Source organism: Lutjanus erythropterus, chromosome 14 (assembly GCF_056507025.1).
Source record: "Lutjanus erythropterus isolate fLutEry1 chromosome 14, fLutEry1.hap2, whole genome shotgun sequence".
NCBI classification, from domain to species: Eukaryota; Metazoa; Chordata; class Actinopteri; order Lutjaniformes; family Lutjanidae; genus Lutjanus; species Lutjanus erythropterus.
The window spans coordinates 3,745,428-3,764,133 of record NC_139330.1 but is presented as its reverse complement, the minus strand read 5'-3'; the positions used below and the strand labels follow the sequence as shown (position 1 = coordinate 3,764,133).

The window sequence follows — 18,706 nt, the reverse complement described above, 5'->3', positions numbered from 1 at the left end:
TCAATCCAAATGGAAGTGATGTTGTGATTCATGTGCTCACTCAGTGTTTAGGTGCTGCAGGACAGCAGTGATGCAGTGGGCTCTGCCGTAGAGAGGATAGGAAGCAGCTGCCTGCAACAGAGATGACTCGGCCCTTGACACCTCTAACTGCAGAGAGTGCAGCAAGAACTGAACCACTGGGGACAGAAGAACAATAAAATTCTCCTATTTAATACATGATATTAAATTCAGTGCCATCACAAACATTTTTAGGGCTCTGCTTCTGGATCTTACCAGCCAGTGTGTTGAGCTCCAAGATGACAGTCTCAGAGGGCTCGGGCGGTGTGGAGGGAAGCTGGAAATCGAGGCCCTGTTCCTGGGCACAGTGCAGCAGAGCCTGGCTCAGGTCTGGCTGGTGGAGCAGCAGGTTGAGGAGGTGGGCTGCTGAAACGCTGTCAAAAGGTTTGGTGCTGGTACTGAGGTCCAGAGCAGCCTGAAGGACAGAACACATCCTCTCCTGGACCTAACATCACAAAGACCAAGGTGAGATCAGCAAAACAACTTAAAATACAACTTACACAAGCTAATGATCTTGCTTCAGCTATCAGTGGAGTGCTAGTGCTGCATCGCTTTTTCTACAATTCACGTTCAGTTTTTTACTGAAACAGGCCGTCTGAACAGACGCACTCACATCTTACACATTAAAGCCTGATGCATCGGATGCATGAGTGAATTGCTAGACCACTAGACTTAACAAATGTCTGGACTTACTGGAAATGTCTGAAGCAGTCAGCGCTAGAATCTAAATATACAAATAGTATAATTATAATAATATTAGTGTAGCCTAATCTTTACCTGCAACTGTGTAGAAATTCCAGGTTTAAACAGAATGAATGTGCAGCATTCAAATGTTGATTTAGGATTTAAATGACATTATGAATGAAGCCTGAAACTATTCGGTACAGCCCTTTGAAATAAAGATCTAAGGGTTCATCTGAACCAAACCACAGCAAACACCACAATTTTAGGAACAAGAACTTTTTTCTTTTTGAAATAAACATTAAAAAAAATACCAAATCACCAACCTAAAACATAGAGACAGTGCTATAAAATCAATGTCAGCACAAAACAAAAACTATTTTGACTAAATCATTGTTTTTTTAGGTTAGGTAAGCGGGTTATTTGCAGTGTTGTGACTGAGTTTGGTTCTCATATTAACCTGTAGTCCCACAGCTGATGGTGGGAGTTGCCGTAGTAACGTCGAGGCCAGTTGTTTGACTTCCAGAAAGTTGCTGGCAACACAGTAGAGGACATTCTGAGCATGAGCAGAGGTCACAACTTCACCGAGGGCAAACACATCAGGCCCTGAGGACAACAGAAAGGTAGAGAGGTGAAGAAACAGAGGAGAGGACGGTGAGTGACAAGAGACGGAGCAGACATGGAGCCAGCTGGAGCGTCAAGTTGGCATCAAAGTAAAGAGGCTGGCCGGTAATGGATAGACTGCTGGTTCAGGCACCAACAACACTGGAATTAAAACGAAACATGCCAGGCATCAACACTGAGGTGTCCTTGAGTGAAACTCTGAACTCCTCTGAACTCTCTGGGTGAACTTTTGTATGTATATGTACTTTATATGTAAGGTTAATACTACTTCTCCCATAGAATAAAACTGTCTTGTGTTATATAAAGTTTGGTAAGTCATATCCTGCATGACGGCTGTAGATGTGCAGCAGGTGTACCTGTGCTGAAGGTGAAGAGCTGGCCCAGCAGACACAGCAGGTGGAGGGACATAAGGCATTTAGAGAAGGACGCTCCGGGAAGCAAAACCTCCAGCAGCCTCACACACAGCCAGCGCAGGAAGTCCTACATCACAAATACACACACAAACACACTTGAAACACAACGAGCTCCCCTACAAACACATTTTAAAGTGTGTAAAAATACTCTGCTGTGATTAACATTTTGTTTGTCATGATTTCCCCCACGTACAAAGTAAAAGAAATAAAGAAGAAAAAGAAAAGGAGCTGTAAGCACTTACATATATTTCAACTGATATTGCAATTTTGATATGATTTACAATATTAGAGGTAATGATAATTTTTCTATCATTATTCTTATTTTGACTGAAAAACAGGGAACAGGAAACTACACCAAACGAAGATGTTTTTTTTTAAGTCTGTAGAATCTGATTTGTAGGACAAAACATCTCTGCATCACAACATTCATCAATTTAAAAGTTTGCTGACACACATTTTGCCTTTAACAAATATTTCACCTCCTGATCTGAAAATTGCAGAAAGCCATATTGTGATTTTGATGAAAATTCTGATTAAGTGTGCAGCCCCAGTATTAAGTGTTGTTTTTTCCCTCAGACATGTGCCAGAGGTTGCAAGTTCACAAAACTGGGTGACTTGCTGATTCTGCCTTTAATGTCAGTTACTGAAATTGATAGCTTATTTTGATTGATGTTTTATTTAATGATGAAGTTGTGAAACCGTTCGTACCAAATCTATCTCGCCTGAGTTACATTTGAATTCATCTCGAATTTCAGGGAAGAACACAGACATCTCAGTAGCGGAACGTGAAAACACCTCGAGTGACAGACTTTGCACAGATACAAGTCAGTATAATCAAGGTCAGACATTTTGGGGGACACAAACATAAGAAAAAGACATTTTAAGTGAAGTGAAGTTAATTAAACAACAAACAAACAAACCTGGGTCGACCTCTGCATTGTTGTGTTTCATGTGTGGTATACCTTGTAAAGATGCAGACTGTGTTGGTCTCTGTCTCTCTGCTCCTGGTCTCTCTCCTGGATCAGTCTCTTCTGCAGCAGCAGAGTGCTGTCCTTCATTCTACAAAGCAACTGTACAAAAGAGAAGATTTCACGCTCATTAAGTGAAAGTTTTGATCTGATCATGAAATGACTGTTTGTAATGTGAAAGGCCTGTTGGCGCTGCGGATACGTTTGAACATTGTTCCCCGACCACAAGCTGACTGCAGGTTACCATCAACCTTTCAAATTCAGTCCGCATTGCTGAACGCAGACCTGTCGACAAGACTTGTGTTTTGGACACCACAGGAATGAGTTCGATGTCACTTCCTGTCTCCACTAAGTGGTGCCACAGAACAGCCACTAATTATACTTCATTCTCCCTGACTGCTTTCCCTAAGAGGCTCTTGCCTTTTGCCAGGCCCCGTTGTAAAAGAGAATTTGTTTTTAATGACTTCCTGGTTAAATAAAGATAAAATAAAAAATAAAAAAAATCTAATGTAAATCAAATGACGGTTGTCACACAAGGCTGTTGCCAGTAGGTGGCACTATGACTGTTGGCATGTACATGTGTTCAAAGTGAAACTCTTAACAAACATGTTTGAGGCAGACTGGGTAATGTACAAGTTACATCAACTTCCTGTTTCATGGCAAAACATCAAAACTGAAGGCTATGCCACCACCTTGTGTCAAACATACTGTCGCTTTTAATAACTTTTCATCATGAACGTCTGTAGATTGCACACACAGTTTGTGAAGTTATGATGAACTCTGTCAGAGGAGTTTGTTAAAATACAACACATGGAAATCATCAAAACTGACCACTAAATTCCCACTAAAGCCCTCTAATAAAATCCATAAAAAAAAAATAATTTTCAAACACCATGGCGAATGGCTGACCTTCTTCAGCAGGCTGACTGTCTGCTGTCTGACGCCTGGTGACTGACTGTTCAGATTAGGCAGCAGGAAGTGGCAGATCAGGTCCATTTCCTGTGAGGTCAGAATTTCAGTGCTGCGGTGGCTCTCACACACTAAGCCCAACGCGTCCATCCTCACCTGGCGAGACAGAAAGGAAGTTATATTCAAATACTGAACAAGACTCAGTGAAACTTGAAACATGTGGCTCGACTGACATAATACTTAACAGAGGTGAGGTGGGGAAATAAAAGAGACATACACTCTTGATGCTGTACGAGGCGAAAGCAACACCATCTAATGACATAGTAGAGGACTGACTGACTGACTGACCAGTGGCGTAAGTTCATCACTCAATCAGCCACAGGGCTGGTCCTCTGAGGTCCAGCCAAAAAAAGAAACACCTGAAGGTTCAGATATACTCACTTGATCATGTTTGTGTACCAGTGCTTGTCGGAGGAGGGAGAGGGGTACCATCCCTCCCCACAGACCTCCCTCTGAGGATGGAACAACACCCTGGGCCCTGGCTGCCCGAAGGCACGTCATGAGAGCCCCAAGTGCTCCCCTGCTGCCAGAAGAACCTAACAAGGATAGATAGATAGATTTCACAGAATGCTCCCTAGGATGTAGGAAAACCAGCAGTGGCTGCAAAACTTTGTTTGTTCTAGGCTACTGTAAGAACATGGCAGAGCAACATGGCAGCCTCCATGGAAGATGGTGAATCTACTAATCCATGCAGCTCTATTTCAATGTTAAGGATTTTTTGTGAAACGTAGAAATAAAGACAATAAAAACTAAACTATTAAAAACAGAATAACCAGAAAGAAAAAGGAGAAATAGTTACAGATATGTGTTATGTGACTGTGTATTTGTGACTTCACCTGCACTGCATGGCGGTGGGTTCTGCAGGGCCTGTACCATGTGTGCCAGACTGGAGGGGCTGCAGCGCAGCAGCTTGGGCAGGAAATAGTCCAGGATGTACGTGGTCTGGTCCAGTTTGGCCCGGCACAGCACCTGCAGCAGGGGGGTCACCCACGTCTGGTGCCAAGACTCCATCCAGTCCTCTGTGGCCGTCTCCTGTGCTGCAGCAGCCTCAGCGGCCAGCTGAGCCTTGTGGCTGACAAACAGCCTCTCCAGGAGGTCGCTGGCATACGGAGCCAGAGTCTGGTCCCCCATCAGTCCCAGGAGATGTGAAGGCAGCTGGGGCTGGATGTCGAGCAGGTACCCTGCCCCGTAGAGCTCCACGAGGCAACTCAAGGACCCATACTTACCCCTCATGTGCCACTCCAGTCCCAGCAGGCTTTGGGTGAGCTCTGTAATGTAAGAGTCCTTTGTTGGGTCAGAGGTGGAGACGTTGGTGTGCTGATGGAGGAGGAGGAGGTTGCGGAACAGGGAGCGGGTTTGGTGGCGGACTCCGTCCAGCGGGTGCTCCCAGTGCGAGTAGATGTGCTCCAGCAGGTGTCGCTGTAGCTCTGAACCTCCGCTGAGGGACTGCTGGAGGCGGGGAGGGCAGGGCTGCGTGTCCCCCTGCAGGCAGTCCAGAGCAGCACCGCTCCACAGGGTCAGCACCCGAGCCACCACCATGGCTGTACTGGACTCCTTTATACTACAGCAAAGAAAAAAAATAAAACAGACACGCTGCAGTGTTTATTCTGTCAATGAAAACTTCTGCGATCAACGGTTTACAGTCTAGATCAGTCAGCGCTGAACAGAGAACGCAGACTTACCTGACATCTAGATCCAGCAGCGTGTTTGGGACCAACAGTAGCAGCCGCTCCCACTGTGGCCCTGCGAGGGCCCCCTTCCAGCTCAACATGGCCAGAGCCCCGTGACACAGATACAGAGAGACACCCGGCGGGCGTCCACTGGTACAGAGACCCTCACACCTCTGCTTCAGCCACTGAGGGGCCGAGTCCAACGCCGGCGCTGAACTACACAGCAAACTGTACACCTGACACACAAACACAGAATGACACCAGGTTTCAAATTTCTTTCTTATTGTGCATTTTATTGTATGTTCAAATTAAATCTACCTTTGAAACTGTTTAGACCAAGACTGGAGATCAGAGAAAATATAGTTCACAGCTGTTTCAAGAATTGCAGAAGTATTTCTTGCTACACTTTCTTTTGCTGTATATAAAATGAAAATATCAATGGTTGTAACTGTAACTGATTTACTTCACATCTAAGAACTTTGTGTGGCATTTTGCCCCACTAAATGATTAATCGATTAATCTGAGAATTTGGATTTTTTTTCTTAAAAATGACTCAAAACAATTGATCAATTATCAAAACAGTTGTGATTCATTTAAAAGTTGACAATAAATTGACTAATCATTGCAGGTCTACATTAATCAATTATGTATTTGGGGAATAAAAGCTAAATATTAATTCCACTGTGCATTCATTTTGTAGTTTTATTTTGTATGTGTTACATGGATAAACTTTCTACTCCTGTGTTATGTAGCTGGATTATACACCTTGCTATACATGTGTGTATGTATTTTATATTTGCTGTGTTACATGTTTCAGAAAGATATTTATTATTACTTTACAAGTCAATCTCATACAGAACAGAAGTAAATATTGTCACAATGTATGCATAATGTGCACAATCCTGGAGTCTTTATTCTCTACTCACCACAGAAGCGACTTCATCTCCGCAGCCCATCACAGACCTGATCAATAACACTACAGCCATGCCAGCTGTACTCTGGACGGACTGGATGAACTCCTCTAGAAACAGGAAAAGGAACAGAGGAGAAAAATAGTGACAGGGGAAGTATGTGCATGTAGGTGTTTGTGGTTTCTAATTTCTTATTTAAGAGAATAAATTCCCCACATTTAAATTCTGGAGCACTCAACTCCATCTGCTCCTGTGAAGCTGGGGGGTGTCCCATCAAGGCTGGTAAATAAATCTGCGCTTAAGTGAAAAAGTCTGGCTTGAATTAACTTCCACTCGAGGCTTAAGCTGTTCCACTAACACCATTTAGCTCGGTCTAGTCAACACTGACTCAAGCCCACTTACCATCAGTGAGGATTTGGATGTAGCAGCCCAGCAGGTTGCTCAGTGTGTCCTCCAGCTCACAGTGATTCTGCTCAGCCTGCAGGGCGGCGCTGATGGTCTCCTGCGATCTTTGGATCACCAGCATGGAGGTCTTTACTGCAGCCAGACAGGACTGCATCAGCTGAGCCTGGGCAATGTGACGTCCTGCAAGACCACTTTGATGACAGCAGAGGGCGACAGAGACACATGGATCAATGACAAGATGCAGATTATCACCAACATACCAATGCTGTTAAAGTTAACCAAAACTAAACTAAAACTAGGTGTGAAAAAAATTTGAATTAAGTGAAATTTAAAAAAAGACATTTAGTCTTTGTGAATTTAGTCAAATTTGTGCATTTGTGTGTTTATTGATACTGGGATGTCTGAGTCCATTGCCATCATAAAGTGTTGTGTTTGTATTGTAATACTCAATTTGAAGTTTTTAAATTTTGCCACTAACAAATACCACCGATTCTATAATTTCAAAAGAAATTAAAACAAAAAAAAAACTAGAACTAAACATTTTTAAACAATAAAAACTAAACTGAAACAAGCAAACATGCTCTGAAAATTAACTGAAAATTAACTGGCTTTTCTTTTGATCAACTAATCAATTAATGGACTAATCGTTGAAGACTCTAATGTGAGACAAAGAGTGAGAAAACAAAGAGAAATTCACTTAAATCAAGTGACACTGAGACGCAGTTCAAGATCTATATGATCTATATATAGATATGAATTATACCTGTTCTGCTGAAGGTATTCACTCAATCCCTTGTAAAGGAACTGCAACACTGCATAGAGGAGAAGAGAGTCAATGGGAGACTTCTATAAAAGTAAGACATTTCTTAGGAACAAGCAAAGTTGGACACTAACCTTCAGGCAGCAGTTTGTTAATACATCTCTCACCTGGAGACAGAGAATTTAGAAACTGTTATTTATCTGAACAACAGGAATAAAGATTTATCTGATATCTGTTGCGATCAAGAGTAGAATAAATCAGGTGTTAAGAGAGAAGACAACCACCGACTCACCAAGAGTGAAGCCATCCAGACAGGCAGTGATGGTGTCAACGACATGTGGATATTTGTCTGAAGTTGGGTTGGACAGACAGTCGGACAAGCAGGCGGACAAACTGTTGACAGTACGCTCTTGTAGCCATGCTGGTACTGAACCTAACGCACTGAGGAACAAAACACAGAGACATATTATTTATCAAGGCTCATATTCAGAAAACATCCTGAGGCTAAAAGTAGCCCCAAACCAACTAATAAAAATAAAGGGGAGTCAGTCCTAGACTTGGATGGTATCAAGGTATTATGGTATTCCAGGGTATTTAGAAATCCTGGAGGGATGATTTTCAATACTGACACTGTGAATCGAGTTATCTGAAAGTTGTTGTTTTTTATCAATGGAAAATAAAATATAAAAACATAAAATTAAATTCATTTATTACAATAGGGAACTTAGCCAACAGAAGAATTATTTGGAGATGGAAACAAAATAATTGCCTCATTTCTGCTCTATAGTCTAGTTTTATGTATAGATAACTGCCATAGTTATGAGAAAATTTCAGCTCTGCTGTTAAATTGCATCGCGGTGTTTTTCCTCACAGAAATATGCATTTGTCCAGAACACTGGACCTTCTTCCTGCATTTACTTTCTTGCTCATGTGATGCATTTTGTGATGCAACTTTTGCTCTGTGCGAAAAGAAACCCAACCAAGAGGAAAACACTTAAGGTTTATAAACCCATCAACTGATTCAGACCAGAACAAACAAGCTCTAAGTGAAGTGAAAACAAGGAATAATTTACAGAATCTTTCACTTCTAAAAGTAGTTCCTACTCATGATGTAGAATATACTGTACCTAAGAATTTACTGAAGACACAGACAGATTAGTTACAACGACCTACTATGTCAAAACATCTTAAATTTTATTCCTAAAACTATATGTAAAACAGCTACATTCCCTGTTTCAGCTTTTCATGATATCAGGCACAGTGAAAACAACAAGTAAAGTGGAAAAAAAAAGTTGGAAAGTAGCAGATGAACAAACAAGTTCTTGACTAACAAACAAATCAAAAAAGTATCAGTGGTCCACGGATTGATGATGGAGTTTAAGTATTTTAAAAGGTATTAAAATTTAGATATGTACCTGGCGATGGCTCTTCTTAAGGGGTTCTTGGCCTGCAGGGAGGTGTAGACCAGAGACAAGGTGTGAAGACAAGCCTCAAGAAGAGGTCCATCCGGCTGCTCTTCACTCAACGCCTCCAGCTGGGACCCTGCCTGGAGCAGTATGGACACAGTGGTCACATTCTGTATGACAGCACTCCACGCAGCTTGTTAAATTATGAAAACATGATGCACGGTGGACACACTGCTCCCAACACCAACCTTTTTAACCAGCTGGATCTGCTGCACTGGCTCTGTCAGCTCCAAACAGGACTGCAGAGTGTGGGCCAGCTGCCTGAGTCCATCCTCTCCTCCGTCCACAGAGAGGGATGCTGGGAAAGATCACACATCGCAAAACATGAAACACTATGACAAACTAGTGCTTGAAATTAAGGAAAAATAACATCTGGTATACAAAGATATGATGTCTCTTGTAAGGAGAGAAACTTATCAATCAAACAATTATTTATTAATGAATCAAATCAGTCAGAAACAGTGATGCATTTCTTGATCAAAATGTTAGAAACAAACAAGAGACAGTGCTTCAGACAAAAACTAAAACTAGAGCTGGGCAATATGGCTTTTGGATATCGTTATATCATGATATGTCATAAGTGTTGTCTTTTCCTGGTTTTAAAGACTGAATTACAGCCTTTAAGTTATGTAATTTTCTGACTTACCATACTGTTCAAGCTAGCTATATTGCCCAGAGCTAGAATTCAGGACAGTTGTGGGACACTGAGGGAAAAGGTTAATACTGAATATCTCTGGAGGAGCAGCATCAGCAGGATTAACTACACCTCTTTGTTTTGTTATTATACCTATAGCTAGTTTGCTCATCAGTAGTTTGAACATATTAACTTACCTATCAGTTTCAGCAGGTTCTCCTCATCCAAAACCACAGCCTCAACTTTGGCTGTCTTTTTTTTCACCACCATGACTCTGCCCTGTGTGAGGAGCACAACAATAGTTAGACTAATAATTAATACACACACACACTTTCTAGTTTTTCTGCATATGTCGTTTCATCTTGGCTGAAAGTCCTTCTACTAGAACTACTGTTAGCTAACTCTTGCTAGCTGTCTGGGACTGACTCTAGGTCCAGAATTAAAAGGCTAAACAGGCTCAGCTAACAACGAAACAATAAAACAACTAACCGCTCACAAAGAGTCAAATAACTCAACTAAATTTAAAGTTAAATGTAAGTAACAGTCACCTCAGTTCATCAGCATGTGGTTTACTTGCAGCTCTTCTGCTTTGGTGGCTGTAACCGCCGTCAAGCGCGAGCGTAAAGAGCTGCCACTTCCGGTTCTGATTTTTCAGAATAAAATTGCTTTTACCGCCATGCCCAGTAACAAAATAAAATGCCATTCACAGCTTTCTTAGTTGCTACTTCTCTTCTTTGATTTGTATTTAAAAGGCAGTATTTTGTGCAAAATGTATTAAGTAGTGGTGTTATTAAAAAAAGAAAAAGAATTAATCTGTGAAAGAATAAGAAAATAAATACAACAAATCTAAATAGAAATAAAAGAATAAATAAATTAATTAAATTGTTTTGCTTTTGCCGTTTGCTTCTTCTATTTGTTGAAGGGTCAACTATGAGAAGTTAAATTAACCCACATTTTTATTTACTTAATTATTTTTTTATTTGTTCCTCTTTATATTTCCACATACTTCCATATTTACTTATTTTTATTCCTTGACAGATTTATAGTTTTTTTCTGGCACACAGCATAAAAACTAATGACTGAACAAAATTTCATTACAGAAAACATGTACATTAGCCTCAAAACCTAGTCTTAATCTTAAAAATTCATTGGAAAGGTAAAAATCAGTCATTATTTTATACTGAATTTCTTTTGTTTGTTTTGGGTGGAACTAGGTATTTGGTGAATTGTGTTCTCAATTTGGATACTGTTGATTGATGTAAATTTTTATTTTATCATTATTCAATATTTAATATAAATAAACTTATCGTTGTATTATTTATCATTATTAATCCTTTATTGATTGTTTATTATTTTAATTATTTATTCTATTAATATCATATTATAATATAATATATTTCTAGGTGGTTGGGCATGATATAAATCATTTATTAGTAGGAGTAGATCGAATGAGTTTGTTTGAACATCTTTTATTAACAAAATGAAATAAATAATTTGTAGATAGGAATAGACTTACTTCCTGTGTTATTGCCGCGAGTTTGATGCACCGACTGTCCATGCTACACATGTGTAACGTCACTTCCTACAAATCTTACAGCCCGCCCTCAAAAGACGTCTGGTCATGAAGTAGCGCTCCGGCTTCTGATTGGTGAAAACCGTCCGTCAATCAAAGACAGACTGAACGGCTCTGTAGCGCGGAGAAACGCCCACCGAGTTATGTGATTGGACCTCTCGTGTGAAACCACGCCCTCTAAATCCAGCCAGTCTCCAACTTCTGCCTGAGAGCTGAAATGAAATCCTTCAGGAAAGAGAGAAATAACAGCGTTTTCACTCATGAATTAGGATTTTCTCCTCAGGAATAATAAGAAATGTACAGACGCTGGAGTCAACATGGCGTGAAGTCCCTCATTTAGTTTCTATCCGTCAAATATCTTCAAGGGTAAGTTGAGAAACTTTGACGAAAATTGCAGTTTTCTTTTAATTAAATGGGAAACGTTGGAGTTGTCTGTGTAGCTAAATGACGCTGTTTCAGCTGGTTTGAGGTCTTTTTATAGTAAGAATGGTTGAGACGATCTTTTCATTCACTTGAAAGACAAAGAAACACGGAAACTTTGCTGAACAACAGTTTTCTCAGGTGGTTTGATCAAACTGATGTGGAAGTGGTGATTTATTTGAGAACATTTCTGATTATGAATTTATGAATACAGAAGTCTTTACTGTTTGCCATTACTTAAATTCACTGGTCTGTTTCCGCCAACATAAAATCATGTTAATGAGAAAACTTTATCTAAATAATAACTTAGTATGTCAGAATAATGACTTAATATCTCAGAATAAAAGCTAACTATGTCAACATGATGACATATCTCAAAATAATGACTTAATTTGTCAAAATAATGGCTTAGTATGTCAGAGTAATGACTTGGTTTACCAGAATATTGATTTAATATGCCAAAAAATGACGTATCTCTAAATAAGGACATAGTATGTCAGAATAATGACTTAATATGTCACAATAATGACTTAATATGTCAAAATAATGACGTATCTCAAAAGAACAACTTAGCATTTCTCAAAATATTGAGTTAATGTCCCAAAATAATAACTTAGTATCCTAAAATAACAAATAACTTTATCAAAATAATGACTCTGAGATACAAAGTCATTAGTTTAAGGAAGTTATATTATATATCATTATAAAATCTGTTTTTACATCACATAGTTTTGAAGCAGAGAAAGTGCTGCTTGTATCTTTGTATTCAGCTTTGTCTTGTCAAAATCGGCTACGTACATGAACAGCGATGTGTTATAGTCGATTAGTCTTTAAATTTACTTTAAAGGACAACAAACAACTTAAAGTTACATTTTTGATGGACTCACTGTTTACTATTTTAAGTCCATGATGTAATTCTGGGGAATTCTTTGAAGGAAAAGAGAATGAAAACTTAAAATAACTATTAGATTGCCATGTTGTTAGTTCATTATTTTATTTTCCAGTGAGAGGTGGATTTTCTCCCATAGTAACTCGCCCATTTAAACCAGTGAGTAATGGGGATCTTCCAGTTTTGAATGGCTGGATACAGACCTGAACACAGAGAAGCACTCAGACAGCAAATTCTGCTCCACTGTCCCGTTACTTTACTCAACAGGAAGTCAGACAGAGAGATAATCACAGACAAAAAGAAACTCAGAGTCAGGGGTCAGGGGTTAAATGGCCTTTAATGTTTTCCACCAACCACATCCTCGCTGCAGAATGACGCCTGGATAACAGGGAATAGATGAACATGCAGATAAATTATATCTGTGCTCAACTTTAGGAAATGACTAATATCCTCACTGGAGATAATTAAATTAAACTTGTACTTCCAAGAAAATATGACTAAAGTAATTTCTCAAAAGAGCAACTCAAAGGTGCTTTTCCAGCAAATCATGACACATAAAAACACCCTCCATAAGGTAACTATGACAAAGCACTATTAGTTTTATAAAAAATAATATTATCAGGATTTTTTTCAGTGTCCTTCGACAGGGGGCCTCAAACTTAAAGAGGCTTGGGGCCACTTCAGTGTTCAAGTACTGCAAGAAAAGACAATATTTCTGAAAATCTACTTTGTTATTACTTATTTTCATCATACTTAATAAAACGATTTTGAAAATATGTCTAATTATGATCATTTTGACTGACGTTGCATTTGCGATATGATCTGGGATATTAAACAGTTCATGTTGATAGAAAAAAGTGCATATATATACAGATTTAAAATAATTAAACTTGAATTAATTCATAGTATACTGTGCATGTACACATAAGTACCTGTGCAGGACAATATACAAAACTTATATGTCCATATATACATTAATGTAAATAACAAATAAAAAAAATTATTTGTTGCAGCCCTACAAAGATGTTTTCTTAAGTCTTTGTGTCTGCCAGTGTTTCACAAACTTTTTTTTCAGGGTCCCACGTGTTAAAAATGAAAATTAAAAACAAAATGAATGTTCCCGACCATTTATACCAACATGTCTGCATCACTTTATATTATCTTGACTAGAGCTGCAACGATTAATGAGTAAAATGGAAAAATATCAAAAATATCAATTAGTAATCAATAAATCAATACATTGAGGGGATTCTTTGAGATGTACACGCGTGATGTCTGCGTGGTTGACTGCTGTGATTGGTGGAACTCGTGGGAACCAAAGATGATCAAACAAATTTACAGAAAAGTTGCGGAGTTTGGACAAAATTGCAAAGTTGCACAGAATTCACTGGGATTGGTTGAATTTGCAGGAATTGTTGCGATCACAGCTTCCTGGAGGGACGGATAAAAATGATTAAATGCCTCAATGTCCTCGCAGTCCTTTTTGAAATGGAAACAAAAGAATAAATTCACTGGCAGTGCGTCACATGAAATCCATCAGCCGTAGTTATTTACGTTGTTTTGTTTTGTGGGAGGAGAGCTCTTTTTTTTTTTTGCCCGCCTTCGTCAGTGTTTACCACAGCAAACAGGCGACAGAAATAATCCTGCTGTGGAAACCAGTTTATGGCCTCCCTCCACACATGTTTGCAGTCTCTTTGTGATGAGGCCAGGGCTGGTAATGAGAGGTTATTACTTGGAAGAGAAACCCAGACTTTCTATCTCATCTGTCTCTCTCATCTCTCTTCTCTCTCTCTCTCTCGCTCTCTGTATTTATTCGCCGCCTGTTTTCCTACGATAGAGCTGGAAAACGTGATGCGAGTCCGTCCCAGCCAGGCAGGGTGTTGAGGTGTTTTTTTTTTGGGAGCGGCGGCAGTGTTTTTCTGTTGGCTCAGAGGTGATACGCTCACTGTCCACACTGGTCCAGCTGGGTTTGACCCTGGAATATTTCAGGTGTTGGCTGGTGGCAACAACAAACCCTCTGTCTGTGTTTTTCTTCTTCTTCTGTTTTTTTTGTTCTGGATGTGTTTGTGTGTATTTTGGTCAGAGAGATGTGGTGCACTAAAAAAAAAAATGGTCATTTGACTTCCAAAAACACAAATCTGTTTTCCATTCCTGATGAGCAGGTAAAGATTAATTGATTTAGGGCTGCATGATATGACAGAAAGATCATATCTCAGATATTGCGATCGTGATGCATCACAGGGCTGACACATAGACAGACAACCACTCACATCTGTTATCTGTTAATGTTAGTTAACCCTTTGGTGAGTTAGTGTGAATTAGTGGTGGAGACAGTTTTAGGTAATCAGAAAAGTGGTAGGAACATGTCCACAGCATCCTGACATAAATTACACCTATGAACAGAAGTACGCCTCGAGTTTCAGTGCTGTTCAACCTGAAGACCTGAAGATGTTTAATAGTTACACAAAAATGATCATTAATTCAATTCATTGTCCTTCAGAAGTCCATCTTTTGTAAATTAAGTGTGATCCCTGCACCAGCAGTCAGCCGCATCCCAACCAGCTTCACCAAGAGCTGCTTCTACCCGACTCTGATCCCTCACCTCCTCACCAGGAAATGATAACTAGATTTTCCCACTGGAGACATATAGCAGGATCTCTGTATTGTTACTTACACACTGTCGGCCTCTCACTGCTGTGTGTGTGTGTGTGTGTGTGTGTGTGTGCGTGTGTGTGTGTGTTTTCCAGAGGGTCAGGCAGGCGGTATGGCGGAGGGGGAGGAGGCCATGAGCCAGGAGGACTGGAAGGAGAAGTGTATGGTCCTGGAGGCGCTGCTCATGAAGTTCAGAGTGCAAATCATCAAGATTCGAGAACTCACCGCCGACAAGGTAAACTTAAATCTGTGGTGTTTTTATTAACAGGTGGTGTCATGTGACAGACAATTAAAACGTGTTGACTAAAAGAACAGAACAGAAGAGAGCGAGAAGGATTTCTTTTTAGCTACAGGCTGATATTATAGCACTAGAAACAAAAACACCTGTGCAGATTATGGACTTGAAAGAGAAATGTAAGAGAAGAAGAAGAAAGTAAAAGTCTTTTTTGCTGAAAATGAAAAAAATGATTTACTGATGATCCAGATTATACTCACATCCAGAGGTGAAAGAAATCCTCAGATCTTTTACTTGAAAAATTCTCTCCTCAGTGATGCTATTTAAGATTTTGAATGTATTTAAAATCTTTAGTAAGTGCAGAATGGCCCATTTCAGAATAACATACTGTATATTACTGGATCATACAAGTGATGCATTAATGTAATGTATAATGTTGCAGATGGAACTAATTTAAACTACTTTTACTACCAGGTAGCTTAATCCATAATAATGCATCATGGTTTATTAATTGACTTGAGTCTGCAAAGTAACTGATGTTGTCAAATTAATGCAGTGGAGTCTGAAATTAAGTATAGAGAAGAAATATAAAGTAGCATAAAATGGAAGTTAAGTAGTACAAAACTGTACTTGTAAGTACAGTACTTGGGTAAATGTACTAAATAACTTTCCACTGCTGCTCTCTCCTGATGGGACATGTCCGGTTTGCGGAGGTAAAAAGAGCCAAACTGTTGCATCTCTGTCTAAAATACTCCCACACTTCAGATGTTCACGGCGAGGCTCTCTGCAGCTTTTTCTCCGGGTGAATCCACGCTCTGACCAGCATCATAGAGAGACATCAACACCTGTTATACAATTGCCTTTTCTGATGGGAAACCATCATTATATAAGACAGATATCGTTCTGTCCAAACCAAACCAAACTCCATTGGCAAAATCAGTAATTTTACCTTCCAGAAAATGAGGGTTGCTGGTCTACAGTTGCATCAATTGGTTGGTTTGTTTGAGTTTTTATGTAATTTTGGTATTTTAAAATTATAGTTCAGATTACTTAAAGTCACACAGTAACTTAAACAAACTAACAGAGCGAGGCAGCAGTAGACCAGCGACTCCTGTGTTCTGTGAAGTAAAATGACTGATTTCATCAATGGAGTTTGGTTTGTTTGGAGAGAGCCACATTTGCAGTGCGTAGTTAAGCCTCCGTGCTGGTACCACTTCAGCTTGTTCAAACCTTTATAGAGACAGGTGATCTGAAGATTTGGACACTGCACCAAATACTTTGTTCAAACTAAAAAAAAAAGTTGTCAACATGTGGTCCTCATAAGTTAGAGGAGGACGGAGAGCTGTGGTGTGTCTGGTGGGTACAGAGCCGGCCGTCCCTCCCTCCCAGCTGGGCCGGCCCAAACTGTTCAGTGGCCTAGATCTGAAGCCGCTCTCCAGGGAGGCTGATTAGAGCTCTAATGTAAACAGCAGTCTGACCACAGGGCTCCGCCACGCACTGCATGATGGGATTGACCCAGCTCCAGTCAATTACAGAGTCAAAGTAAGCTCAGCTGGACAGCAAAACAAACTCCTGGAGAGACTTGGAAGAAAGACTGACTTCGGTGGCTTTTCACAGCCACAGTATAGCACATTATCCATCCTATCTGACAGGTTGAATTTAACTATATTTAAAACAAAAACACCTTTAAACCCAGCCTATAATGTTACATAATTCACCTTAAATTCACCAGTTTACTTTTTCCTCTTTACTCAGTCTTACTTCAATAGATTAGAGATTAGTTGCCTTGTCTGTATTATGTGCCAGTTTAAATTTAGACTAAAAACACTTCTTTCTTCTTTACCTCATAGCCTTCAGGCTGTATTACACTGGTTGTTTTTGTTGTAAATCTGATGAAGAATAGCAGTAATCCTTCAGATGATCACTGATTTACTTCCCAAGGATCCAGAGTTCAACCAGAGTTCACAGTTTTTCTCAAGGACCAAAATAATACTGACAAAAATAACTTTTGCTCCACAAATATTCAATATCTTTTATTTATGATTAATTCCATTCCATTAATATAAAAAAAATAAAGATTTAAAGACATTTAGTTAGCTAAAGGCTAGTTCTCCCTCTCTCTCCTTTTGCCAGATAGTTCAGCCAAAAATAAAAAATTCAGTCATTATTTATTCACCCTCACGCTGATCAAAAGTCAGGTTTAGTTTTTTTAGTCCACAAAACTGTTGCAGAATCTCCCAAACAATGGAAGTGAATGGTGACCAGTTTTCAAACATAAAAAACAACAGAATAAAAAGACAAAACATTTCCATGCTGCTCATCTCGTGTAATCCAAGTCTCCTAGAGCCCCAACATGTCAAGAAGACTTTTAAAAATGTTATTTACACCATTTTAGCCTGAATCTTCACTGTAGATCTTTAGCTTGGAGCCACATTCACGTGCACACTGTCTGAGCTGTGTGTGTGTGTGTGTGTGTGTGTGTGTGTGTGTGTGTGTTGTGACAGTGTGCAAATAGCATGTTGGGGCTTTAGGAGACTTGGACTAGAAATGTATTTTTTTTTTTAAATAAATTAACATAGGAAAGCTTAAGAAAAGCTTTCTTATTATATTATTATTTTTCATTCATGACAAATTATGTGAGAGGGAAAATTCTCCAAAACTCTCTGAAATACAATATGAGAATAAACTGTACACTTAGATGACATAGAAAGTTTGGAGGAAAAGACACTTTTATTTCAAGATGTTTAGCGCTCTGACCCATTCTGTAGTTTGGCCTGTCTTGGCCTGAGGTAGCCTCACACACACGCGCGCGCGCACACACACACAAACACGCACGTGACCCTCCTCCTCCTCCTCCTCCTCCTCCTCCTCCTCCTCCTCCTCAGCTTCCATACGCTCAGAAAAATGCTCTATCACTTCTGCAGTCAATTCCCCGTTCAGATCCAAACTTCAGCTCGACTTCCATTCCTGGAATTCCACAACTGGCGCTCTGTGGCCAACCTCCCCCTGAACTCCATCCACCCCCGACCCCATCGCCCCATCCGCCGCCAGACAGCCAGCTCACAAAGCCTCTTTCTCTAGACGCTGCGACACTCGGTGCTGCTGACCTGCAGGTTTAATACCAAATATAGTTACAGTTAGGACTCATATGTCTCTATATGTTCACCAACACTCTAAAACTAGAGTTGTTAATTGTCAAATATGTTCCATAAAATTAATACCAAGTGCAAATATAGTGGGATAAACTCAGCTCAAAAACAAGAAACACAGGGCCGGCATACAAGCACAGAGCTGTACATATAAAAACATAAACACGAGCAAATGAGAGGAACACGCGTGAAGAAAAGCACCGTTTGTTTGGAGGGCAGGAAAAAGTCTG

General features: G+C 39.8%; 2 protein-coding genes across 2 annotated transcripts in view; one reads left to right on the top strand and one right to left on the bottom strand.

Annotated features, from left to right (window-relative positions):
• thada (THADA armadillo repeat containing) overlaps window positions 1-9,833 on the bottom strand; it is a 125,559-nt gene extending 115,726 nt beyond the window's left edge. Inside the window, exons 1-17 of the mRNA XM_084735408.1 lie at window positions 9,756-9,833; window positions 9,113-9,222; window positions 8,874-9,004; window positions 7,751-7,899; window positions 7,593-7,625; window positions 7,462-7,510; window positions 6,696-6,889; window positions 6,309-6,403; window positions 5,395-5,618; window positions 4,549-5,273; window positions 4,094-4,248; window positions 3,653-3,808; window positions 2,738-2,845; window positions 1,719-1,842; window positions 1,199-1,344; window positions 274-502; window positions 41-176 (exon numbers count right to left, since the gene is read on the bottom strand). Of these exons, the coding sequence (XP_084591534.1) occupies window positions 41-176; window positions 274-502; window positions 1,199-1,344; window positions 1,719-1,842; window positions 2,738-2,845; window positions 3,653-3,808; window positions 4,094-4,248; window positions 4,549-5,273; window positions 5,395-5,618; window positions 6,309-6,403; window positions 6,696-6,889; window positions 7,462-7,510; window positions 7,593-7,625; window positions 7,751-7,899; window positions 8,874-9,004; window positions 9,113-9,222; window positions 9,756-9,828 (2,837 nt within the window). The 5' untranslated portion in view covers window positions 9,829-9,833. The remainder of the gene's footprint in view (window positions 1-40; window positions 177-273; window positions 503-1,198; window positions 1,345-1,718; window positions 1,843-2,737; window positions 2,846-3,652; window positions 3,809-4,093; window positions 4,249-4,548; window positions 5,274-5,394; window positions 5,619-6,308; window positions 6,404-6,695; window positions 6,890-7,461; window positions 7,511-7,592; window positions 7,626-7,750; window positions 7,900-8,873; window positions 9,005-9,112; window positions 9,223-9,755) is intronic.
• Window positions 9,834-11,349: 1,516 nt separating this feature from the next.
• The window catches only part of plekhh2 (pleckstrin homology domain containing, family H (with MyTH4 domain) member 2), a 34,297-nt gene continuing 26,940 nt past the window's right edge, over window positions 11,350-18,706 (top strand). The window contains exons 1-2 of the mRNA XM_084736169.1: window positions 11,350-11,497; window positions 15,188-15,327. Coding sequence (XP_084592295.1) covers window positions 15,205-15,327 — 123 coding nt within the window. The 5' untranslated portion in view covers window positions 11,350-11,497; window positions 15,188-15,204. The remainder of the gene's footprint in view (window positions 11,498-15,187; window positions 15,328-18,706) is intronic.